At 48.3% G+C, this 26521-nt stretch overlaps 1 protein-coding gene across 3 annotated transcripts in view; it reads left to right on the top strand.

Annotated features, from left to right (window-relative positions):
* Window positions 1-26521, top strand: part of SEZ6L (seizure related 6 homolog like) — a 164917-nt gene that overhangs the window by 114669 nt on the left and 23727 nt on the right. For all 3 annotated transcript variants that reach the window (XM_049788773.1, XM_049788772.1, XM_049788771.1), the window contains exons 9-10: window positions 2670-2808; window positions 19532-19728. In XM_049788773.1, the coding sequence (XP_049644730.1) occupies window positions 2670-2808; window positions 19532-19728 (336 nt within the window). The remainder of the gene's footprint in view (window positions 1-2669; window positions 2809-19531; window positions 19729-26521) is intronic.

The following is a 26521-nucleotide window of genomic DNA, read 5'->3' as shown; positions in this document are numbered from 1 at the left end:
AACAGGGTTTGCCACATACAAGGCAAGTTTCTTAACACTTGTGCTACCTCTTTGCCTCTCAAATTGATTCATTTTTTGAAAGGTTTCCTTTCTTTAGACCTTGACTTCCTACTGCAACAGTTTAGGGAGCTGATCGCTGCCAGGATTTGAGCTCCTGCGATCTGCTCTGGCGTAGCACACATTCCACATGGCAGCACAGTCTTTCATCTAATGAATACATGTGACACTAACGATCATAATAGTGGATATTAGAAATGCCAAGGCTGTGTCCCAGGCATTCTGCCGAGAGCTGTGTGGGCATGATCTGACTTAACTTCACCATCTCCCTCTGAGATCACTAATGCTCGTAGCTCTAAGTACAGTGGTAGAAATAAAATGGAGGGGTTACATCCCTAAGAACAGGTAGAAGGTCCTTGATAGAGGGAGGGTTGAAACTTGGGTCTCTGCAATCCTAGAAATATGTGCTCTGAGCCCCTCTGAATAGTGTCAGCTGTGTAAGATCCTCCTCTCCTGGGATTTCCAATGTCCTGCTTCCCCCAGACCCCCATGATTATGACTGTTGAGTCACCCCAAGCTGGAATTCATGGGGAGCCCGGAGTGTAACACAGAGTACCCTCGCTCCTGCCACCACCAAGGTGGTTGGCTGGAAATCCCAGACCCGCCATGGTGAGGGATTGATCCGTCTATTAAATGTGCTGGTTTAACAGAGCGGAATTTATTGGTGCTTTGGCCTCTGCCACTTTGAGAACTTTCCAAAGCAATAAACACGGAGTGGAATTTAAAGAGCCAAGCGTTGGGCACAGCTTCCTCCTTTGGGCTAGCGCCTCAACTGAGAACCATCAGGTACAGACCAGAGCCAGATTCGCTGCCATGTTGGGGGTCTTGAGTAAGTCTCAGAATAGCCCAGGTCTGCAGCAGGGGTGCCCAGTTTTTATAGTAGAAGGAAGTGGAGTTTTCTAAAAGTGTCACAGCCTTGCCACGGGTCTGTTGTGGCAGAGGCAATTATCAAAGGCTCATCCACCTGACTTACGTCCTTCAGTCTTGCTCACAAGGGCAAGGATGCTGAAGCTTTAAGGTGCTCTGTTCTCTGTCCATGGTTCTGAAAAAAGCCTCGGCCACCCTCATTCACTTAGCTTCTCAGCTAATTATGAGGTGGGATCATGATGTAGCCTAGTGGCCCCAATGAGCTATACCCCAGAGCCCAGGGACTGTCCATATATCAACTGGGCTCAAGTAACTGTCCCATGACATTGCAAAACAGTGAGATCAGTGGTTAGAGCAATAGCATGGCCTGTAGGGTGTTTGCCTTGTAATCAGCACATACAGGTTCAGTCCCCAGCATCCCATATCGTCCCCTGAGCACTGCCAAGAATAATTCTTAAACACTGAGTCAGGAAGTACCGTATTTTTCACTCTATAAGGAGCACCTGACCATAAGACACACGTAGTTTTGTTTTTGTTTGTTTTGGGGATTTTGGGCCACACTCGGTGACACTCAGGGGTTACTCCTGGCTATACACTCAGAAATTGCTCCTGCTTTGGGGGACCAAATGGGAAGCCAGAGGATCAAACTACAGTTCATCCTGGGTCAGCCTTATGCAAGGCAAATGCCCTACTGCTGCGCCATCGCTTCAGCCCCCACACATAGTTTTTAGATGAGGAAAACAAGAAAAAAATATTCTAAAGCAAATGGTGCAATGTGATATGCTGTCAGGAGACAGCGGCTGGGAAAAACCAGCCTGCAGGGCTGAAATATATTTACAATACACCAGTCCAAAGCTGGTTAAACACATTTACCTAACTTTTTATATCAAAAAATTAAAAACTTTTAAATACTTTTCCATTAGGGGCCAGAGTGATAGCACAGTGGTAGGGCATTTGCTTTGCACATGGCTGACTCAGGATGGACCCAGATTCCATCCTCTGCATCCCATATGGTCCCCCAAGCCAGGAGCAATTTCTGAGCTCAGAGCCAGGTATAACCCCTGAGCGGCAATGGGTGTGGCCCTAAACCAAAAAAAAAAGGAAAAACAAACAAATACTTTTTCATTAATATTAAAAACAAAAGTCACAGCAGCGATCAAATAGACTTAAACAAAAGTTCTATAGATGACAATGAAAAGTGCGTTAATCTAATTGCTTGTACTATATGGCATATATATGTCTGCCATATATATATGTCTGGTATATATATATGGCATACTATATGTCTGCTCAATAAAGGGGGTATCACACTGAGGATTACAAGTGGTTAGTATCTGCTCTCCTCCCCTGCACTAGGGCTTCAGCTCCAGGCAGCATTCACTCCATAAGATGCTCAGATATTTCCCCCATCTTTTGGGGAGGGGCTACATCTTATGGTACAAAAAATACAGTAACACCTGATAATTTCCAAGGGGAAAAAAAAAAAACACTGAAATCACTGAATGGTTCCTCCCTCAGAATGCATCACCATCCCATCCATGTTTGCAGAGAATCTTTGCCCCTTCTGCAAGCCTAGGCTCCCAGGGGCAGATGACCAGCATCACATGTGCACTGACCCCCAGGGGTGACCGCACCTATCTGCAGAGTGGCCAACCAAGGTGGTCAGTGTCTGCGACTCACACTCTTGGCCATGTCATGTCAGGCTCCTTGGAACAAAGTGACTCTGTCTGTCTGTATCCCTACAGCCATGTGTGGTGGGGAGCTGTCTGCAGTGGCTGGAGTCGTGCTGTCCCCAAACTGGCCTGAGCCATACGTGGAAGGTGAAGATTGTGTCTGGAAAATTCACGTGGGAGAGGAGAAGAGAATCTTCCTCGATATCCAGTTGTGAGTACTTTTTTGTTGTTGTTTGTTTGTTTTAGGGCCACACCTGGTGGGTGACACTCAGGGGTTACTCCTAGCTATGTGGCTCGGGGAACCATATAGGATGCTGGAGATTGAACCCAGGTTTATCCTGGGCAGCTGTGTGCAAGGCAAACATCGTACTGCTGTACTATTGCTCCAGCCCAGTTATGAATACTTGAGTCGGAAGTTCATCCTGCAGACCGAAAGTGGAGGTGTTTTTGCTCCTGTTCTCTTCCTCCAGCTCATGTGTAGATCATCTGCATGTACCTACTGTGTCTTAGGGGCTGTGCCAAGAATGGGGACCCCACCCCCACCCAGTGAGGCTCAGATACACTGAAAGAAAGAGTTTGGAGGCCCTGGGGTGGAGGGTGGAGCAGGAGGTGAACGACTGCTTTTCTGGCTGCTCTGGGCATCTGACCGAATTCACAATGGAGTTAATGTTGTCTGCCATGTATGACAAGATGTCTCCTAACCCCCCATTCTCTCCAGCACACACCCCTGAAGAAAGTAGCTAAGGTCACCCTGAAGCCTTGGAATTGAAGAGACTTCCAAATTGATCCACATCCGTGCAATTGTCTATTGCAAACAGAGGACCAGAGAGATAAACCAAGGTTAAGGCTCTCACCTTGCCTGCTACCAGTCCCATCCTCTGCACTGCAGAGACCCTGAGCATAGTCAGGAGTGAATTCTGAGCACAGGGCCCAGAGAAGAATCACTCCCCATCCCTGAATAAAAAGGGGGGTTATCCATGGTCCAGTTCTGGAGAGTGACGCAATGCTTATGGAGACAAGGGGCACTCTGGGTGGCTTCTAGGGGGAGCAGCACAGAGGCAGATCCTCCTAAGACCCCACCCAAGGGAAAGTCATTGGAAGGAACTTGAGTCTGGGGGTGCATGTGGAGGAAGCTTTCCCCCAGTAGTTACTGAGTCCCACAGGAGGCCTTTCATGGGGATGGGGTCCTTCAGGGCATTTCTGGTCCTCATTGTTGGTGGTTGGCAACCAGGGGGCAGGGCCATGAGGCTGAAGAGAGCCTACAATACCCACTACAGCCCCTCATTAAACATGGGACAGATAGAAACTGGGTAGAGGATGGGAAGCAGTGTTCCAGCATGTCCTAAGTAAGGCCCAGATGCAGGAATGCATGTAAGGGTCTGAAGATGCGACACTGCCAGCCCTTTAGACTGGAATCACCTGATCACCCTAGTCCTACTTGTTGTATATGAAAACATTTTCAAAAGATTATTCTGTTGTCCCACCTTGACCTTCCAGGTGGGGGCTCTATTGAGAGCCGAATAGTTTGGGAGCAAGATGTTCAGGGTCTTTTGGCAGAGTTTACTGGCTCCAGGTGCTTTTTGGAGCTGGTAGTAGGCTGACAAAGGACTCTCTGCGCCCAACCTTTTACCCCTTTACCCTCCTCTTTGTGTGAATTATTTGCTGCTGATAAATATTACCAAGATTCCCCCTCCCCACAAGGTGATAAGTGGATGGGAATCAAAATCTCATTCTGGGAACTCTTTGAGGATACACAAATAACAAATAAAGGAGTAAACGGGACCCCACACTACTCCGTGGTGCCCCAGTCTGCACCCAGTGGTGCTTAGAGGACTATGGGGTGCCAGGGTTGACCATACACTAGACCTACACCTTAACCCCTGTCCCATCTCTCCAGCACCCCTCATTGTTTTCATCTTGGTTGCCCATCACCTGGACTGCATTTTTATATCCCCAAACAGAAGCTAAGCTCTTTCTTACAAACACAAGCGGGGGGTTGGAGGGGGGAATCTGTGCCCATCCCATTTCACAGATGACTAAACTGGGGCTGGGGAAACTAGATGAGTGACTTGGGGTAAGGAACTATCAAAACAAGTGTTTTTTATCTTTGGAGTGTGGGGATCTTCAGCAGCACCGCAAAAGGAGCTAGAAGGAGCTCGAGACACTGTGCCCAGGAATGCAGGCAGGGCAGCTTCTGTAAGAGCCTCTGGGACCTCGGCCAGGGCTGCAGGAAGCAGGGAGGAGGATTTAAGCAGTTCATGGGATTAGGCTTTGCAGGAGGGAGCCTGAGTTTTCTCCATCGCTGCAGTCACCAGCCGGAGGCGCCCTCCCTGGCAAACCCTGGCACACACTTGACTGAGTGGCATCTGGACTTGGCACCTCCTTCCTCCCCCAGAGGAAGTGAAAATAGCATCTCACCAGTGAGGGTTACACTAGGCCCGAGAGCTGCTGACTTTAATTTATCTTGCTTGGCTTCCGCTGACAGTTTTAGTAAACCAATTTGGATCTGATAGTAAAAATAATTCCATCCTCAGGCCCCTCCATACTACCTAAGTGTTTGCAATTGTTGTTTATCGCGTGGTGGGGAGCCAGGAGTCAGCACCGTGGGCTGAGGCAGGAGGGTGAACCTGGGAGTCTCGGGGCTGCACAGCGGGAGGTCAGAGGCCACTTGAAGTGGGGAGTAGGAACTGAACCCCCTCATCTGGTGGGTCTGTAGATGCCCAGGCCTTTCACACAATGCTGCCTACCTTCCCTTTGCCTTTTCTCTCCACTCCCTTCCTCCCTTTCCTTTTTTTTTCTTTCCTTTTTTTTTTCTTTTCTTTCCTTTTGCTGTGTCAGACCTGGCTGTGTTCAGGGATTGCACCAGCCTCAGTTGGTTTTGAGGGGTTTTTTTGGCGGGGTGTGAGGCACACTTGGGGGCACATTTGGCTGGGGGGGCCATATGGATTGTCGGGGGGTCAAACCATGGTTCGTCCTGGGTCAGCCATGTGCAAGGCAAATGCCTTACCACTGTCTATTGCTCTGGCCCCAAGGCTCAGGTTTTACTTTTGCAAGCAAAAGCCATCTCCTCTGTATCTCTCTCTGCCTCTCTCTGCCTCTCTCCTTCTCTGCCTCTCTCTGCCTCTCTCCTTCTCTGCCTCTCTCTCTCTCTCTCTCTCTCTCTCTCTCTCTCTCTCTCTCTCTCTCTCTCTCTCTCTCTCTCTCTCTCTCTCTCTCTCTCTCTCTCCCCCCCAAGACTGCATGATCTTCTGGATGCACAGCCCTCAGGGATTGCGTATGTCCATGAGCTGTTGTGAGCAGGAGCTTTACTATATACAGATCATAACCACATAACTTAGAGACAATGTGAGAAGACATCCTTGCAGAGGTAATTTTCCAGACTAGAGAAAATGCAAAAAAAAGCTGAGGCCAGAGAGGTGGTGCAGCGGTAGGGCATTTATTTGCCTTGCATGCGGTGGATCTAGGATGGACCTTGGTTCGATCCCCAACATCCTATATGGTCCTTGGAGCCAGGAGCAATTTCTGAGCACATAGCTAGGAGTAACCCCTGAGTGTCAGTGGGTGTGGCCCAAAAACAAAAAGAAAGAAAAGAAAGAAAAGAAAGAAAGAAAGAAAGAAAGAAAGAAAGAAAGAAAGAAAGAAAGAAAGAAAGAAAGAAAGAAAGAAAGAAAGAGAGAGAGAGAGAGAGAGAGAAAAAGAAAGAAAGAAAGAAAGAAAGAAAGAAAGAAAGAAAGAAAGAAAGAAAGAAAGACGAGACGAGACGAGACGAGACGAGACGAGACGAGACGAGACGAGACGAGACGAGACGAGACGAGACGAGACGAGACGAGACGAGACGAGACGAGACGAGACGAGACGAGACAAGACAAGACAAGACAAGACAAGAAGAAAAGTTGGGACTGGTGCTTCCAAAATAGGGCAACAGGGCCTGGGACCCTTCCAGGCAACTCTGGGATGCAGGGACTTGGGAGGAAACAGCACAGGAGGGGAACAGTGCGGTGGGGTGCACAGCTCAGAGCCTTCACTTTGAAGGCTTTATAAGCCCAAGCCCAGGCCACTATGTCTCCACAGGAAGGGGCTAAGATCCCCCAGAACCAAACCCACATGAGGCAGAGCAAAGGTTTGGGGTCCTCGCTGTAGTTGGGGTTGTGTCCAGTAGTCCTGGGCACTTCTCTATGGGTGTGGAGAAGCCCCTGAGCAGGATGAGTCCTTGGATGCTTCAAAAGTGTCCATGAACCAAACTGAGGAGGCTTGAGAAGGAGTGAACCCTTGAGTTTCTGAGTGTGCAAAGGCTCCAGGAGAGAATGGCTGTTAGTGCCAAATAGTTCTGAACATGGTTTTACTGAGAAGTGCCTGCTTTGCATTGCTGATAGGGGTGAGGTGAGGTTAGTCTTGAAAGGAGCCAGGGATCCCCCATTTTTGGTTTATTTTGGATCACATTCAGTGGTGCTCAGGGGTTACTCCTGGCTCTGCATTCAGAAGTCACTTCAAGCAGACTCGGGACCAAATGGGATGCTGGGACTCGAACCACTGTCTGTCCTGAATCAGCTGCATGCAAGGCAATCGCCCTACTGTTATGCTATTTCTCTGCCCCCCCCTTTTTAGAATGATTTCAACATTTTATTACATAATATCCTAAGAAGTTATAGTATATACCTGCCTGCTATAGGCCCCTGGTTTAATATTTGGTCCTATATGACCTCATTGTATCCCTAGACATAGCCCTGGTAACCTTTTAGCATTTCTAAGACACACTAAATTAAAACAACCCCTTCTCCCAAGATTATCTATCTCTTCAAGATTAACCTTCTTCAGTGTTTATTTTCAGCCAGATTCCAAGTAAAAACCATAGCTAGATAGATTGTTAGATGCTCACAATCTGGCCCCCTTTTTTTTAAACATAATTTATTTACTTATTTGGTGGGGGGCACACCCGGTGGCACTCAGGAGTTACTCCTAGTCGTGTGCTCAGAAATAGCTCCTGGCAGCATGAAGGACCATATGGGATGCCAGGAATCGAATTGGGTCCCTCCCAGATCTGCCGTGTGCAAGGCAAACGTCCTACCACTGAGCTATCTCTCTAGCCCTGGATCTCCATTCTAAACCTTTTTAACAACATCCCAAATTCTTGTTCCCTGACTGCTCCTATACCTCCCGGTTCAAATTGGAATTGCAGCTTGTCAACAGCAGTGCCATAGTCAGAAAACAATGGGCACTGAGAGGCTCCATGGACAAAAATCTCAGTCCCATTTTCAAGAAGAGGAAACTGAAGTCCATTTCCTGGATGCCCATTTCTAAAAGAAAAACAGAAAAAGTGTTTTGGGGCAGGAGCAACAGTACAGGGGTAAGGTACTTGCCTTGCACAAGGCTGACCCAGGTTCAATCTCTGGCACCCTGAGTTTTGCCAGGAGTAAGCCCCGAGCATTGCTGGATGTTGTGAAGGGAAGGAAGGAAGGGGGGAGGAAAGGGGAGGGGAGGGGAGGGAAGGAGACTCCAGGGGCCAAGGAGCCTGTTTAACAAACTCCAGCACAGGTTTTTTGTGCCTCTTGCACAGTTTGGTCTCCAACACTGCATGGTCCCCCAGGAGCAATCTCTGAGCACTGAGCCAGGAGTAGCTTTTTAGAACCATATTCAAGTGGTTGAAACCCTAGAAAAAAAGAGAAAGAAAAGTTTACTGCTGGCTCCAACCCCCTCTTCTGTCTTCTTCTCTGAGCCCTGCCCAACATCTTTCTCTGTTTATGGTCCCAGCAGTTTCCAAGCAGGACATAAAGCACTGAAGGACAAAGCCCCTAATATATAATTGATAGCTACAGGCTGTTTCTCTCAGAACAATTCTGTGCTAAGTTGATTCCAATCCCTGAAATTTAGGTATCTTGTCCAGAGGTCTCCTTCAGTCCTTTCAACAGAGAGAAAGCTTTGTCTGGCTTCAGCCATACAGAAAAAAAAAAAGGAAAGTCAAGAATTCAAAGTGGCCCTGAGCTCAGAACACCGATTTTCAGACAGCTGCAGAAACTGTGGAGGAACAAGACAGCAGAAATAAACCGGCAGGACCCGAGATGTCCACACTAGGATAAGAAGGAAATGGAATTTTCACAAGAGCCCAAATGTGCTGAGAGGAAAGGCAGGACTCCCAGAGACCATCATGTTGTAGGGACAGCAAGGCCACACATAGGCCAGGCCAACATTGCTAGATGCTGTATTGGTCAGCTCGGCTGTGTAACAAGCATTCCCAAGCTCATTGTGTAAACAGAGTCTGCTGGCCCACTGGCCGCTTCTCCTGATCCCCATGGGCTCCCTCGAGTGTCTAGGTGGCCAAAGCCAGAAGTGCCTTGCCAAGGGTAACCAGCTTGTCCACTGCACATAGAAGAAAGGTACCTTGTCACCCAGAGAGCTGAGGGACCTGCTTGTTCGCCTTCGGCAGGGAGTCAAATAACTGAGTGGGTCCCCGGGCCTAGGGCCCAGGCGGAGAGGACACTCCGGAACCACATCATACTAGGTTGTATGGGAATGTCCCAGGATGTTCTGGGGTGAAGGAGAGGGAGAGGGGCTTGAGGGGCTTTGCCTACAGCCCTGAGGCTGGAGGGACAACACAGAGGCTTGGAGCTGTGCTCCCCAGGCAGGGCTGTATGTCCAACATGCCACAGTAAAATGCACCACACATCAGAAAGCATGCATACATACATACAACATACCAAACCATATATACACCACACGTCATACAATATACACATCACACAACACCATCCATACCTGATATTATGTTGTGTACACATCACACAAAATAAATACTACACAATATGCACACCACAACCAGACAGTATACGTATCACACAACATTTTCATCACACCATAGACCTATCAAAAAATATACACAGCGCCACAATATTCACATCACACAACATCCGCAGTACACAGCAGATAATATGCACTCCAGACAGCTTGTGCACCAAATAAAATATATACCACATAACATCCAAACCAGGCAACGTACACACCAGACACAACATATACACTTGCCTCTACACAGGTGTACATGTGAAATGCCACAGTGACATATACCACACAACATTCACTCCAAACGACACACACAACACAGACACTTGCCCCTGCACACGTGTGCCTGACACGTCTCTGCAACACACAACACAGAACCTGCCTCTGCCTGTATGTTCCTGATGGCCCACACAGCATACATGCCTGTTTCTCCATGCATGTCTGATGCACCGCACAGCACACACATGGTAAGGGCCTGAAGAAGCTGCCCTCATTCCACCCCTCTCTGGTCCACAAGCACCTGCTCTCTGGGCCCGGAGCTGACCTGGCTCTTAGCCCACCTGCTCTGTCACCAGATCAATGCTGAGCCTGGAGTCCTGGGTGGTTAGGGGGCTTGTACATGGCTCCCCCCTTAACAGAGGGGTCTACAGATCCTGAATTGGCCTTTCTGGGCTGTTCTCTCATGGTCACCAGAAGGAATAAGTCTGGTCCTGCCCCTTCTCTGGGCCCCCAGAGAAGTTGGCAAGGCCAACTCGGTTTCCTTGTGTGCTCCCCCAGGTCCTTTCAGTGCTCCCCCTCCCACCACAATCTCCTGCACATGGGCTCACTCTGCCATTCTGGACATCCGCATTTCCCACTGCCAGCACTCGGATATCAAGGGCCAGGTGAAAGGCAGAACCCTCAGAGACTCAGTCCTGAGGACCCTATGTGGTTTCTGGGAGCCTCCATTTGCTCCCTGTGAAGTGGGGCCAAGACAGAAGCACTTCAGGACTCAGCAGCCCAGTTCTCGGAACAGCTCCTGGCTCTGGACGGTGAGGGGAAGTGAGCAGGTCAGGATGCCATTTCCCTGCACATCCCTAGGAGGAGCAGCACAGGTACTTTGTGCTTTTCCCAGTGGTGCTGAGGAGCTGCTCGGGTCAGCTTTGTACCAGGGAAGAGGGAAGTCAGCAGTGCCAGGGATACAACTCAAGGCCTCTCCCTTGAGGCATGCGCTCTGCCTCTAAACTAGAGTATTTAAGCTCAGGTTTGCGGCTCTTCATCCAACTACCACACACATTTCAGGTGTGTGACACAGGAAAGGTGTCAGCATCACTTTTCTTCAAACTAGAAGGCCAATTAGAGAGATAGCCCAGGGGTTAAGGGGTTTTCTTTGCATGTGGCCAGCCTGGGTTCGATCCCCAGCGTCACATTCCCCCCCAAGCCCTGCCAAGAGTGATTCCGGAATGCACAGAGCCAGGAGGAAGCCCTGAGCCTCACTAGATATGGCTCTAAATACAAAGAATTGGAGGGGGCTGGAGCAATAGTAGAGCACGGAGGGTACTTTGCCCTGCATGTAGCTGACCCAGGTACAATCCCCATCATCCCATATGGTCCCCTGAGCCTGTCAGGAGTAATTCCTGAGCTCAGAGCCAGGCATAAACCCTGAGCACCACCAGGTGTAGACCCCCCAAAAAAATAACAACAACAAAAACAAGCAAACCCAAAATACAAAGAATTGGCAACTCTGCCTTCGCCTTAGTGAGTGGAGGGAAATAGACCCCTCTAACTCTCAGAGGGACATAAGGAGAGGGAGGCAGAGAACAAGGGAAGAATTACTAAAATGGTGTTAAACTGGCTGATAAGGAGAGATACCCACCATTCCAGACTGATCCAGCACCCTAAGTGAAGACTATTTTTGACCAAGACAGCAGCAGCCTTTGGGACCCCCCTCTGGGGTTCCCCACAAGGACAGGCAGAAACAATGGCCTTAATTCTGTGGCTTTAACTGCCAGTCCCACATCCCTGTTTCTGTTACCAGATACTCCCCTACCCCCACTCTCAAATTACACAAAAATTGGCTTGCCTTTTGCTCTTGGCTCATTCTGAGCGAAATAATGTCCATGAAATGAGAAGTTGAATATGCGAAGCATCTATTTCTTTTTTTTCTAATTCACATTTAAATATGTGCATAATCATTAGATACTTTCAACTATGCTCATCTCCCCTACAATCGGCTTGTGAAACACCACATTGGAAAAAAAAAAAAAAACTCGCAAAGGTAAGATTCCCAAACACGCCTAGGATGGGGTTGAGAAAGGTAGCAGAGACAGGAGAAAGCAAAGATGGCTCGTTCATAATTTATTTCGGGGCCCTGGGTTGAATATTAACCCCAGCTGTATGGTTACAAAGCTCACCTAGCATCTTCCCTGCTAGCCAGGCTTCTGATGGGTCTGGGGAGGGAGGATAAGGACTGGGAGTTCCCCCCTGGAAAGTGAGTGGTGGCTGAGGCGGATGGAAAGATGGAAGAGTCGCATGGACCAATGCTTGGGCACATACTGCCCTCTGCTGCCCAAGCAAAGAATGGCTTCATTCGAGAAGGATTTGCTCATCTTAAATCGAAGGCGAATTTGCATTCTCCCTTCATCCCTTTTACTCTCTAGACCCTAGTGAAAGCAATAATGAGGATCCCTCCGGCTGTTTTTATCCCTTTTGAAGAGGTGATACATTTACATGCATCAAAATTCAAAGATACAAAAGGGTCTGCTGTGAAAATTAAGTTTCCCCTTTTCCCCCATCCTCAGAAAACTGTTGTTTTCCCTTACCCCCCCTCCCTTCTTCGCTCCCTCTGGGCAACCGCTGTAACTAGTTCCTTCTGCATCCTACCCAAAACTCGTTTAGATATTTCATAAACAGTCATAGAAATCTCATATCTACCAACATAAAGCCACCCGGACTAAGTAACCAGTTTAACACTGATTTCATCACATATTCTGTTAAGACACCATCCTCCGTGGCAGCAACAGCAAAAGAAATGTTATCAAGAAAAGGGAAAGGTTTAGGAGACAAAATCATTTTAGACAGGGAATCTATAGAGAGCAGAAATGGTGCCTCAGTAAGAAAAAAATAAATAAGGGTCGGGAAATCGTGGGTCTAATCTGATGAGTTTGATCCATACTGGCATAAGAATCAGGAGTGAGAGGTCAGGAGGGACCTTGGCATGGGCCACATCCTGCTGGAAATCTTTGTGATATTTGTTATTGATGTTTTGTGATACAGGACTGATCCCAGGCAGACTTTTATTTTATTTTATTTTATTTTGAAGGATGGGATGAGGGTGGGAAGGCGAATGCATATCTAGGGTTTTCCAGGCACCTCAGATAAGAGCAGATTCTTGTTCAGAGGGTTTGTAGTGGAGGTTGCTCAAACGCTAAAGGAAGGGTCTGAAGAGTTAGGACTGTGGGGGAAGGTCCTTGCTGCACATGTGGTAGATGCTGGTTTGACCCCTTGCACTGCTGGAAGCAAAAAGATGGGGGTGAATAATGGGAGATTGGAGTCTGTAGCCAATGTGAGGTGGGGGTATCCAGCAGTCCAGGGGGAGTTGGAGAGGTTTGCAGAGAGCTACCCAACAGGCACTCCAGGTCCTGAGCTGCAGCTGAACTCGGCCAAGGCTAGCTCCTGGGCAGCAATCTAGGCTTTTCTGTGGGCTTTTCCCTGGAGTCCATCCTGCCTCTCCTAATCCAGGCAGATCAAACCCACCTGCTTGCAAGCACCTCGTTGCCTAGAGTCGAACTGACAGGCAGGTCTCCAGGGCCTCTGTGGACCCAATCTGGCAGCTCATTTGATTCCACAGAGGGAGCCGGGCTCTGCCCTGTGGCCATCCATCCTCTCTGCTTTTCAGGCTCACAGGTCTGAGATGACAAGACAGCCAGGTGGGGACCCTGCATGCCCTTAGCTGCCTTCAGTGCAGCTGGAGAGACAAGGAAAGATGCCAGACCAAGGGGACGTTGGGCTAGGAGGTGGGGGTTCCTTGCCACCAGCATTGTATACTTTGGGCCAATGAGCACAGAGGAGCCGGTGGGGGGTTGCGGCTGCAGAGCAGAAGGTGTTCTTTCTTCTCCTGTCATTGCCTTCCCTGCATGCTCTCCTTTTGTTCCTTCTCAGATGAAGCTCAGACTCAGAGAGCTTCCACTTACAGTAAATCAAGATTTCTAAGCACTTCCTGGAGAGACCTCAGGGCTGAAATGCGGGTTTTGCATTGCAGAAGCCTTGAGTGGATCTCCTGCACCACTGGTGATGACAATGGTGATGGTGATAAAGCTAAACCTCCTTCTTATAACAGAGTTCCACAAACTGGGGGTGCAGCAAGGAAATGCCTCGTGAAGTGTTTGTTTCTTTTGGGAGCCACATCCAGTGGTGCTCAGGGGTTATTCCTGGCTATGAGCTCAGAAATCTCTCCTGGCTCAGGGCACCATATGGGATGCTGGGGATCAAACCCAGGTCTGTCCCGGGTTGGCCGCGTGCAAGGCAAACGTGCTACGGCTGCACTACTGCTCCAGCCCCACCCTCTATGCCAGGGGTGGCGAACAAGTTCGACACAAAGAGCCAAAATTTTAAACTGTGAGAGTCAGATAGCCACCCCATGCGGTGACCTGCCAAAACAGTCAAAACACTCACACAAAAGCCTATAAATTTAACAATAATCTATTAAACACATATTGCATTTTGCCATTTTGAGTGAGGGTCAAAATCCTGCAGTGATGGTGAGGGTGTGCTGCATCCTCCACACTCAGAACTTCTGGCAAGATGTGACACAACATGTGCTACACGAGTCCCCCTGCTCTCTGACCCGTGCAGTAGTTTCCAAGGGATGGGAGATGGGACTACGCGCTTGGAGATCTCTCCTCAGAGGTCCCTCCTCAGAAGCAGCAGAACAAAATCCAAACTTGGCAAAGAACCACAGTATACAAAATCATGACAAGAGGCAAAGAGCCGCATTCATTTTGGCTGGGAGCCGCATGCAGCTCGAGAGCTGCATGTTTTCCACCCCTGCCTGAGGTGTTTGTTTCTAACAGGTTAACCTGAAGGCCCCTCGGTGCCACTCACCTGTCTGGCTCCTGCAGTGTCTCTTGGCTGCAGTTGTCTCAGCTGGAGGCTTTCTGTGACCTCCAGGCAGGCCTTGGCCAATGAGGGAGGAAGGTTGGAGGATGGATGCCCAGCTTCTGCTCTACCCAGGGATGCCCTGCTCAAAGCTCTAAGTTCATACAGATCCCAGCCCAGTGCCCATGGTAGAACTCGCCCATCATGCATCATGCATGATGTCATTGGTTCTTCTTTAACTCCTGTCACATCTCTCTGCCACTCCTGAGGGGCCTCTTAGATAAGCCATAAACCCAGCGACATCGCTTTGACGGGGTTCTCCTCTCAAAGCCCCAAGCAGAGACTCAAGCAGAGGCCGTGGTCAGTCCCGTTAGAAGGTCAGGTGCTTTGTGCCTCCTAGTGTCGAGGGCTCTGCTGAAATTTCACAATAGAGGTTGTGTTTGAGTCTGTCTCGCACTTTGTTTTTGTTTTTGTTTTTGTTTTTTTGGTCTTTGGGTCACACCTGGCGGTACTCAGGGGTTACTCCTGGCTGTCTGCTCAGAAATAGCTCCTGGCAGGTACGGGGGACCATATGGGACACCGGGATTCAAACCAACCACTTTTGGTCCTGGATCGGCTCCTTGCAAGGCAAACGCCGCTGTGCTATCTCTCCGGGCCCTGTCTCGCACTTTGTAAAATATTCTTACATACGTCAGTTTCTCCATCTAAGCCCTTTTGGCATTTTGAACCCAAAAGTGCTTGGTTGTGAGGAACTGGCTTGGGCACTGTACATATCCCCCTGATCTCTTCTCACCAGCAGCAGCGTCTGGTATGGGGTGCAGTCATGTCTTGAGGCATTGCTGACTGTCTCCTGGAGAGACAGTTTTTGTGGGCCATCAAAACTAGTTGTGGCAGAGAACTGCTGAGCTATGTCATCTGATGTCGTTGAAGTAACCAGAATTCAGAGATGGAAGGGTGATGATGGTGGTGGTGGCAATGATGGTGATGGTGATGATGACAGTGGTGGTGGTGATAATGACGATGATGATGATCGTAATGACAATGGTGAAGACGATGAAGCCGGTACTATTAAAGGTAGTGGTGATGGTGTTGGAAGATGGGAAGATGGTAATGATGATGATGGTGGTGGTCATGGTGGTAATGTTGACAATATGGTAGTGGTGGTGATTTTGGTAACATGATGACCCCACATAAGTGGTATGGAAGTAATGATTAAAGACAATGACAATGGTGGAGGTGGTGATGATGGTGGTGGTGATGAAGGCTGCAATGGTGGTGATACTGGTACAAGAAAGATGGTAGAGGGGATAGGTTAGTAACGACAATGACAACAGTCATAGCGATAGTGCTGGCGAAGGTGATAGTGAAGTGACAGTGGTGCTGGTGAGACTGGTAATAATAGTAGAGATGGTGGGCTATAAAAGTAATAATGATGACAACAATGATGCTGCTGCTAATGATGATGAGGACAATGATGATGTGATAACGGTGCCATTAGCAAAGGTGGCGATGAAACTGGTGGTAGTGATAATGGTGGCAGTGGTTCTTTTTTTTTTTTGGTTTTTGGGCCACACCCGGCAGTGCTCAGGGGTTTCTCCTGGCTGTCTGCTCAGAAATAGCTCCTGGCAGGCTCAGGGGACCATATGGGATACTGGGATTCAAACCAACCACCTTTGGTCCTGGATCGGCTGCTTGCAAGGCAAATGCTGCTGTGCTATCTCTCCAGGCCCATTGTGGCAGTGGTTCTATGGCAGTAATGATGGTAACAATGGTGATGATGGTGGTAGTATTCATGACTTAATGATGTTGCTCCATGATAAAACATTCATCTGTCAACTAGACTTGCTCAGATGATGTCACTGAACCTAGAATTTAACCCTATGTCTTCTGCCTGCCTTCTCTCCTTCCCAAAGCCCATGACTTAAACTGTAAACAAGACGCTCAACTCACAAACAAGAACATTTCACAACCCCACATTTCCCCCAGGAAAGGGACGAAGCCAAGGATTTCAACTCCCCAAGGCAAGGTGTGCTTTTCAAGGTTTTGAGGTGAAGCATCTGCACCCCAAAAGATGCTTCTCCCATCTGTGGATCACTGAAACCAAGGCTAGAGCAGAGCCAAGTTGTCTGCTCTCTGGAACACCCTGTTACCACAGATTTTCTGTGACATTGGCTCAAAGAATCAAAAATCTTCCCTCTCCAGTGTTTCTCAGCAGCCGTATCTAGCACTTTCTCAAGCACTAGATGTTTTTATAGTTCTGAGAATTAAGAGGCTTTCCCCTAAAATAGGACAAGAGTGCACATCCATCCCACTGGTCCGCCATGAGAAAGATTCTCACTGGGCTGAGCCTTCGCTTTGCATGCGGGAGACTGGGATTTGATCCCCCGTATGGCATGGTCCCCCTGAACACCGCTGGGAGCAACTCCCAAATTCCAGAGCCTGGAGTAATCCCAGAACACAGCCATGTGTGTGCCTGCAGAAAAAGAGCTCTGCACCAAATTCTTTTTTCCCATAGCAGTTATGAGGCCCCTGCAGAGTATGAAGAAAAGAAAAAGAAAGGAAAGAAGAAGGTGACCACTCCAGATATTCACTCCAATGAGGTGTTCAGGGCTGCAGCGTTGATGAAACCCGAGGCCAGTCCGGGGCATCTGGGAGTTTTGTCTTAAAGCCCTGGGTACAAATCAAACAGACAGCTCCTGTGAAGAAAGGAGGCATGGGGGTTCAGGGGGACAGTTGAGATAATGGGAACCATGAAAATCTTTCAAAGCTGCCTTCTGACAGAAGGAATTGGGAATTGGCTGGTGAATGAGACACAACACCCCCCCCCCCTACACACCAAAGGCCTCTGGTCTTCCCGTTTTGTTCTTCCTGCCTGAAGTCCAAATTTTCCCTCTATCCTTTCCCTGCCTTGGCTGGCAGCAGCCGCTATGGTCCCCAGGTTGCTGGGGATGCAGTGGGGAAGGGGGACAGTTAACATCACTCCAGGAACATTCAGGCCCATTTCCTGGTCAGCCCCTTCTCCTGAATCACTCAATCCAGTCTCCTCTGTCAAAGTTCTTCCTTGTCCTTCTCTCCTCCCTGCCCCAATCTCCATGTTTGGACCTAAACTAGGTTCTCACTTCCTGCAGGGCCCTCCAGGCTTTGTGACTGTATCTAGACTCTGAACACAGGGACTCTGGGCCTATGACCTGTCTCTGTCTTACCCTCTGCTCCCTGCTTGGCCTTCATCCCACCACCTGCTCATCTCTCATTCTCCTACATTCTGCATGAACAAGAGTAAATATCACCTCTTCCAAGGCAGTCTCCTTGGTGGCCCCACTCCAAGTTACATGCCTTCCTCTGCACTCATCACTCTTTTCTCATCACTCATTTCTGTCATCTTTCCTGCCACCTCTCTGTGACTCTCCTTGCTCTCTGAGCACAGCACAGTGTCTGGCACACAGTAGATGCCCAGAAATGCAAGATTGAGGAGCACAAGAGAAGGACAAAGATAGAGAGGGAACAGGAACTAAAGGGAAGAGGAAAGAGGCCCGAGTGTCTTGACGGAGACTCTAAGCCAACCTTCCCAGCTTCCTCTCAATCTGAGACCTGCTGTATCCAGCATTCCAAAAACCTCACACTGTCCCGAGGACAGTCTAAGAGCTTTCTGGATTATTAACTATCCATTGCAGCCCTAAATGTTGGTGTCTGGGTCCTTTCCTGCATTTGAGTCTTTGAAAAACACATCTCAGGAGCATAAATGCCATTTGGAGTGTATTTCCTGCTGACATTCTCTGCCCTGCTCTCTGCCTCACTCCGACCATCAATAGCCCTGATTATAAGGAATTGACCACAGAGTGAATGGAACCATCCTACCCTTTGCAAAAGATGCATTATAGTTAGCAAATAGTCCACCTATTACTTTTCCTTTCTTCCTTCCTTCCTTTCTTTTTTCTTTTCTTTCTTTCTTCTTTCATTTTTCCTTCCTTCCTTCTTTCTTCCTTCTTTTCTTTTTTTTCTTTCTTCTTTCCTTCCTTCCTCCTTCCTTTTTCTTTTTTTGTTTTTGTTTTTGTTTTGCTTTTGTCTTGGAGGAAGCTACACCCAGCTATGCTCAGGGCTTACTCCTGGTTCTGTGCTCAGGAATTACTTCTGGGGGTGCTCAGTATACAATATACAGTGCCAGGGATTGAACTCAGATCTGCTGCCTGTACTTTTCTCTGGACCCTCCACTCATGGGTCAGAGAATGAAAGAATCATGCCTTGCCCAGCATGGAACCAGGGCCCAATACCTGATCTTCCTTCTTGGAAAACCATCATAGATGAGGAATAGGATGAAGGTGGGAAGCAATTCTACTCTATCATGGCTTTCACACAGAAAAGACCAAGTTAGGGACCGGAGAGATAGCATGGAGGTAAGGTCTTTGCCTTGCATTCAGAAGGTCGGTGGTTCGAATCCCGGCATCCCATATGGTCCCCTGAGCCTGACAGGAGTGATTTCTGAGTGTAGAGCCAGGAGGAACCCCTGAGTGCTGCTGGGTGTGACCCAAAAACAAAAAAAAAAAGGCAAACAAGGAAAGACCAAGTTATAGATAAAAGATGAGCCTCTGGCATTGCTGGCCAGTCTGTTGCCAACTTGAGTGCTGGCATTTAGTCTCAAGAAATTGCTTCTGGTAAAAGGATGTGTTGGACATTGTATGACTAAAACTCAATCATGAACAACTTTATCACTATATCATGGTGATAAATTATCACAGTGACTCAGTTAAAGAATTATTTAATTTTAAAAAATTCATAATATTTCAAAAACTAAATAAATAGAAAACTAAAGAATGTGTTTGATCTGGGCCAAACATATGGGGGTTAAGGCACTTGACTCACATCCTGCTCAGCCCAGCGTTTCATAAGGTCCCACAAGCACTGCCAGGGGTCACTCCTGAGCACAGAGTCAGGAATAGCCCTTGAGCACAGTTGGGTGAGGCCTAAACAGGAGGAATAGAAAGGAAGCCAAAGAAAGAAGTGTGTGTCCCTGAACTCAGTCAAAAGCTTGTCAACCATCCTTGCTTTTGTTTCACCCACTCCTGCTCTTCTCTCTGCTCCCTTCCCAGCCTGAACCTGAGCAACAGCGACATCCTGACCATCTATGACGGAGACGAGCTCATGCCCCACATCCTGGGCCAGTACCTGGGCAACAGCGGGCCCCAGAAATTGTACTCCTCCACCCCGGACCTCACCATTCAGTTCCACTCGGACCCCGCCGGCCTCATTTTCGGCAAGGGCCAGGGCTTCATCATGAACTACATAGGTAGGTACTTCCAAGAGCCACATTGTTTGTGTGCTTTAAGGCATGTTATGGCGATTTCTTCTAGATGTGTTGTTGGGAAGTGATGTTTAATGCTACGTGGAAAATAGACTGTGTGTGTGCATGCGTGCATCCATTTACAACTTTAGGCAGCTCACCGCTCCTCTCTGAGCCTCCTTTTGCTCCTCTCTTCTGTGGGCACCCACAAGCAGGCAGCAGGAGTCGATAGAGCAGTTCTCACATTTAACAAAGCAACCATCACATTCCATGCATCACCTTTTATTCAGCACATTTGGTTCCACAGAAGCTGAGAATGTCTGAGTGATTCTTCCATATCACAGTGACTGCCTGATGCCTGAGAGCCACTATCTGGCCTGGCCAGGAGCTTGGCTCTTCCACAGGTGCCCTGCTTCCAATTCATAGCACAGAAACTGCCCTTTCTCTCTGCCTCACCCATCTTCACACCTACCTATATGACCCTCATCTTCTTGATTCTCAGCATGGCATCACCATTTCTTTCCCCTCCTTTATCTTTTGTGCAGAAAAGTAAAGCCCTGCAAAGGCCAAGCCAAGTGCTTGGGACCATCTACTGCCCCATTTTAAAGGATCCACCTGTTCATGGCCTACCCTTCTCACCCTCCAATAATTCACCTTCAGCTCTGCACTTTCTTTCTCCTCCTCTACACTGGTATCTGCCCATCTCCACTCAACCATGAATACCCATCCACAAATCCACTAGTCCACATCCATAAATCCCCACCCACAAAACCACAAATTCCCAGTTGATTCCTCCAACCTTGACCTTGTCAGTGGTTCCAAATTCTTCCGTGACCACCTGCTCATTCCCTTCTGTACACCTCATTGGTAGTTCCAAGAGCCTCCCCATAATCCTACGGTCTGCCCTTCCCACAGCCACACCCACTCTATACGAGGGTCTCATAGGTGCTTGCCCCCCTCTCTAGGCCCAACCCTCACCTTGATTTCCAGGTCAGTCTCAATCCTAAAAGCTTCTCTTCATTATTCCATAACCCCCAGTCTGGGCTGCCCTCCCACCAGCATCAGGGTCCTAACCACTCCTGGAACAGACCAGTGTTCGATTCCCGACATCCCATATTGTCCTCTGAGCTTGCTTGGGTGACTTCTGAGTGCAGAGTCAGGTAACTCCTGAGCTCCTCCAGGTGTAACCCCAAAACAAACAAGCAAACAAAAAGAAACAAAAAAGGTGCCACCTCCATATACCTCCCAGGATCTAACTTCAATAGAGCAGGAACTAGGGGTACAGCCAGTTAACTCCCCATCACCACCTCACAGCCAACTCTGCTCTCCTCTGGCCTGAAAGTTTGTGTCTCTGTCTCCTTCCACTGTTCTCTCGGCCTGCTCCAATGACCATCCACTGCCTGGAGGAGCCTGGAGCCTGGGAGAATAAATCCCTTATTTGTTTGTTTTTATTTCCAGCTGGTGGACATTTCTCACCTGAGCTAGTGAGGCGAACACGAGCGCTGATTTCTTTTATGTCTCCCAGGGGCCTTTTTACCCTGGATTGTGGTGCTAAATGTTTTCTGCTTGTTCTTGTGACTGCTTCAAGGTGGAGATTGGAGGGGGGGTGGCTATTAGGCAAAGTTCCCCCCATTCCTCAGTGCCTTTGTTTCTTTTGTCTCCTAGTTTGGGTGTTGATTTTCAGGCTATATCCAGAGGTGTTGAGAACTTATTCCTAGCTCTGTGCTTAGGCATAACCCTTGGTAGGTAGAACTTGGGGGAACAAAGTTTGCTGGGGATAAAACCCAGGTCAAGGGCCCGGAGAGATAGCACAGCGGCGTTTGCCTTGCAAGCAGCCGATCCAGGACCAAAGGTGGTTGGTTCGAATCCCGGTGTCCCATATGGTCCCCCGTGCCTGCCAGGAGCTATTTCTGAGCAGACAGCCAGGAGTAACCCCTGAGCACTGCCGGGTGTGGCCCAAAAAAAACCAAAAAAAAAAAAAAAACCCAGGTCAACCCTGTGCAAAGCAAGCACCCTCCCTCCCTTCTACCTCATGTTATTCCTCCCGCCCACTCGGTCCACTTTGGGGGGAAAATGACTTATCTTCAGCCTCCACCTCCCTGCCTTGAGTCAAGCTCAAGATTCAGCTCCTTTCTGTCTGTCCTCTGGTCCCCAAATCAGACTTTCCTATCTGCCTTCAGCTCTGTGTTGCCTACACTCCTACACAGAGTTGAACCAGCAAGGCCAGCCAATAGTTGGCAGTTGGCAAACCTTGGAGAGAAGATGCCCTTGATCTCTGAACCTGACCCTTGCCCAGACCCACATGGCAACTTCAAATGGGCAGGGCCTCTGACGTGTATTTTTGGAGTCCTCCTTAAAGACTGTGGTTCTGCCTGCTATTCCAGACTATGGCTCCCCAGAATCTCTTCACACCCCTATTTATGTCCTAGCTCCTACACTGAGAGAAGAACAAATAGAATTATCTCCTTGTCTCCAAGCCAGCTAGTGAAACAGGAAGACAACAATGCCAGGAACCTGTCCTGATACAGTCCGAGAATATGCCCAAGATGGTACCTTCCTGACTGTGTGGTTTACACAAGCATACTCGGTTCCTTTGGTTCTTCTTCCTCCGGGAGGAATGCACTGCTGGTCTCACTGAAAGGCAAACAGGTCTCTGGTAATTAATTTAGATGCCAGTCAGTGGCCTGTGGCTACCTCTGTTGAAAGGCCCCTTGAAACCATGGAAGAGGAGGATGTGATACAAGATCCAAGAGGCTTTGCTCTCCAGGGCCAAGATGTGACCAAACCCCAAAGCAGTCCTATTCAGTGAGGTCTAGAAATAGCAAGTGATAGCTTCAGGGGGTCCTGTGATCATCTAGAATTATTGAGTTCCTACAAGGACCCAGGACCTAAACCCAACTCTGAGAGGTAGCCAAGACTCTAAGACCCTCTCCAGGAAGATTGGGTCTTTTGTGGGTGTGGCCTACTTGAATCTTTCCTCCCACAATGCTCCCTGGCACATACAGAGGCAAAACCCCCCATTTCTCTCATTGTTTCTTATGCTTCAGCAGGATCTCTGGCCAATTGCATGGGAAGAAAAGAATAATTTTTTTTAAAAAAGGGGTGTTCATAGTGATAGTACAATAGGTAGGGCATTTGCCTTGCACGCGGCTGACCTGGGTTCAATCTGCAGCATCCCATATGGTCCCCAAGTCTGTCAAGAGTAAGGAGTAATGCCTGAGTGCCACTGAGTTTGGGCCAAAAATAAAACAAAGCCAAACAAACAACAACAAAAAAAAGGAATATGTACACAGCATTCTTCACAGTGGTTTGGGTCATTGGTGTGTTTATTCCTCTAATCCCGACAGAATCAATAAACTCCAGACAACCAGTCAGCTCTAATCAAATGACAGCAGCCTGTGTGGAGAAGGGCTGGGAGTTTCCTGATGTAAACAAAGAGATCGCTGTGATAGGTGCTCTCTGTGTGAGCAGGCCCCTGTGAGAGGAGGCACGCAGTGTTTTGGGATGCTGTTAATCATGGCCATCAGACCTGGTTCTGATTCCTGGATTCCTTGACCTGGACACAAAGTCTTATTCAAGCAGTCATGAATCTCAGTTCCTCTCCTCTCTGAAAAATTCCTGTTTCCACACTGTCCCGAAACATGGCAGGCTCCTGACTCCTGTCTCTGCTTGAAGACCAAGGAAAAGGAAAGTCAGATATTAAGGGACAGCCCTACTAGAAGAAAGGGCTGGAAGGGCTAAAGAGATAGTACAGAAGGAAGAGGACATGCATTGCACATAGCAGACCTGGGTTTGATCCCAGCACCCCTCATGGTCCACTGAGCCCCAGCTGGAGTAAGCCCTGAGCACAGAGTCAGGTGCAAGCCCTGAGCAGAGTCAGGAGCCAGCCCTGAACACCAGTGGGTATGGCACAAAAACAAAATAGAAGAAAGGGCTGGAGAGCAAGGCCCCCAGTCTTCTCATCTTTATCAAATATAAAGGGGGCAGATCCTTCCAGAATCTTCTCCTAGCAACTGTAGCTCCTTTAGCTAGGGGTCCTGGGGTGGCTCTTGGAAACAAAAGAGCAGGGAGGTAAAGTGACTTACTCAGTTTGTAAACAGGCATCATGATTTGCGCCCCAACTGTGCCTATGCAGCTAAGTAATCACTGGGAGGGAAAACCAAGAGGGCTGAATCCCAAAGTTAGCTGGGCTGAACCTTCCTTGAATTTGGCAGACACATGCCCAGTGCGTACACCCAGTCCTCCCTCTCGTCCCTGAGTTGAACATCTGTCGCCTTGTCTCAAATCCAGGACGGGGCTGATTTTTCCGAGGCCTAAAAATAGTGTCTCTCGTTCCCCCTCTTCCAGACAATTCGAGGAGCTATTTCCCACTCCCCTCTTCTTGCAGGCGCCCCTGAGACTTCCTCTCCCCCCAATAAAATCATGATGAAATCCCAGGAAAAGCCATTGCTTGCTTCTTGGAATGACTTTCCCGCAGACAATGGAGGTGCTTGGCTTTTCCCAGAAGCGCATAAGAGCTACAAATTAATTACACAGCATAATTAGCTCCTTCTCAAAATCTGCACAGTGGCACTTACTTAGAAGCCAGAGCAGCCAGTGCCGGCTTTGGATTGCTATGTGCTTAATGAGTATTTTCGGGAGGAAGTCAAAGTTATTCTGTTGTTCCAGAGAAAGGTTCATCCATTGTTTGGAGTGTTTTCTGGACTCTGGTTAATGTTCATCCATGATACATCTTGTGATTTGAAGAATACTCTAATACTATTTTTTTTCTTCATACTAAAATACCTCCAGATAATAATACAAATTACTCATTTATTTGTTCCCTAGATTTATGTAGACAGCCTTGAGATGAAGCTGAGTGCATTAGTTAGCTATGGTAGTGTCACGAATTTAATACACCCGCCAAAAAAAAAAATGGGTTGAAGATAGTTCATAGGTCTAGAGTTTATGTGCTTTGCATGTGGGAGTCCTGAGTTTAATCCTCAGTGCTCTCACAAGCACTCCCAGGAATGAATCTCAAGCACAACTGGATGTATTCTGCTCATATCAAAAAGTAGCAATTAAAATATATAGGAATGGGGCCGGTGAGGTGGCGCTAGAGGTAAGGTGTCTGCCTTGCAAGCACTAGCCAAGGAAAGATGGCGACTGCGGTTTGATCCCCTGGCGTCCCATATGGTCCCCCCAAGCCAGGGGCAATTTCTGAGCGCTTAGCCAGGAGTAACCCCTGAGCATCAAACGTGTGTGGCTGAAAAAAACAAAAACAAATATATACACATATGAATCTGGGATTTTCTGCAGGTCAGGAATTCAGGAGCAATATCTGGTGAGTGGTTCTGAGTCAGGAGTTCTCACAAGGCTTCTGGTGAGATATCAGTCAGGGATAATGCCTACTCATCCGAAGGCTTGACTGGTGCCAGGAGTTCCATATCCCAGGAGTTCCACATGCCCCTCCTTTGTTTGTCAAGGGCAGGACTTGGAGTTTTGGACCTTCGTGGATGTTTTTACATGGCAGCAGTCTCAGCTGCTCACTGTGTGGCCTCCTCATGGAGAGGAAACATGAGTGAGCAAGCAGAGACCTTGGCAACCTGACTTGGGCATCACCCATTGTCACTTTGTTTGTTTGCTTTTTGTTTTGTTTTTGGGTCACATCCAGTGACACTTAGGGGTTACTCCTGGCTATGCACTCAGAAATCGCTCCTGGCTTGGGAACCATATGAGATGTTGGGGGATCGAACTGTGGTCCATCCTCAGTCAGATGCTTGCAAGGCAAACGTCCTACCACTGGACCATCTCTCTGGCCCCACTTTGTTTTTATAGTGGGTCACACCCAGCAGCACAGTGCTTATTACTGGCTCTGCACTTAGGGATCTTTCTGACAGTGCTTAGGGAACCATACAGGGGGCCAGGGATCAAACCCAGAATGGCCACTTGCAAGGCAAGTGTCCTACCCATTGTACTATGTCTCCAACCCCCAAGGTCACTTCTACAGCTGCCAACCCTCAGAGCTCCAGCAGAAAGGGAGAGAACCTGAGACATAGTGAAAGAGTATCTTACACAGTTCTGTTAGTAAGTGGCAAAGTGAAGCTTATAGCTGACAAAAAGTCCTCCAGAATGAACAGCATGTTTGCAAGACCAAGTGCCCTGTATGAAGAAGTCAAAATACAATGTCCCTTGGAAAGAATTGCTGAGCCTTCTTTCTTTTAGGAGGACACATCCAGCAATGTTCAGAGGTTGCTTTGCTCTCAGGAATTATTCCTGGCAGGATCGAGGGGCCATATGGGTTACCAGGAATTAAACCTGTGTTGGTGCTTACAAGGCAAAGTGCCCTCCCTGCTGTACCATGACTCGGTCCTCAAGTTGTTGACTTTAAGGTGTCTGAGGAAAGGGACTACTTACTTCTTTGTTTATTTTATCTCTTTGTTGTTGTTGTTTTCTCCCATATTTTCTCATTCAATCTGGGCTGCCACAAACATCCATGAGTTAGTTGTTTGTTTTGTTTTTTTGTTTTTTTGGGTCACACCCGGCTGCACTCAGGGGTTACTCCTGGCTCTACGCTCAGAAATCACTCCTGGCAGACTCAGGGGACTATATGGGATGCCAGGATTTGAACCACTGTCCTTCTGCAGGTGAGGCAAACGCCTTACCTCCATGCTATCTCTCTGGCCCCATCCATGAGTTGAACTCACAAGAACATTCTTCTTGCAACAGTAGTGGAAACTCTGCCTGGGCTACTTATTTCCAGAGATTTTTTTTTATTTGCACTCTGTAATATCCCCATGCCTGGATGGACCCCCCCTCC

Source organism: Suncus etruscus, chromosome 15 (genome assembly GCF_024139225.1).
Source record: "Suncus etruscus isolate mSunEtr1 chromosome 15, mSunEtr1.pri.cur, whole genome shotgun sequence".
NCBI classification, from domain to species: domain Eukaryota; kingdom Metazoa; phylum Chordata; class Mammalia; order Eulipotyphla; family Soricidae; genus Suncus; species Suncus etruscus.
The sequence above is the reverse complement of the archived record's forward strand: the minus strand, read 5'-3'. Positions and strand labels throughout refer to the sequence as shown.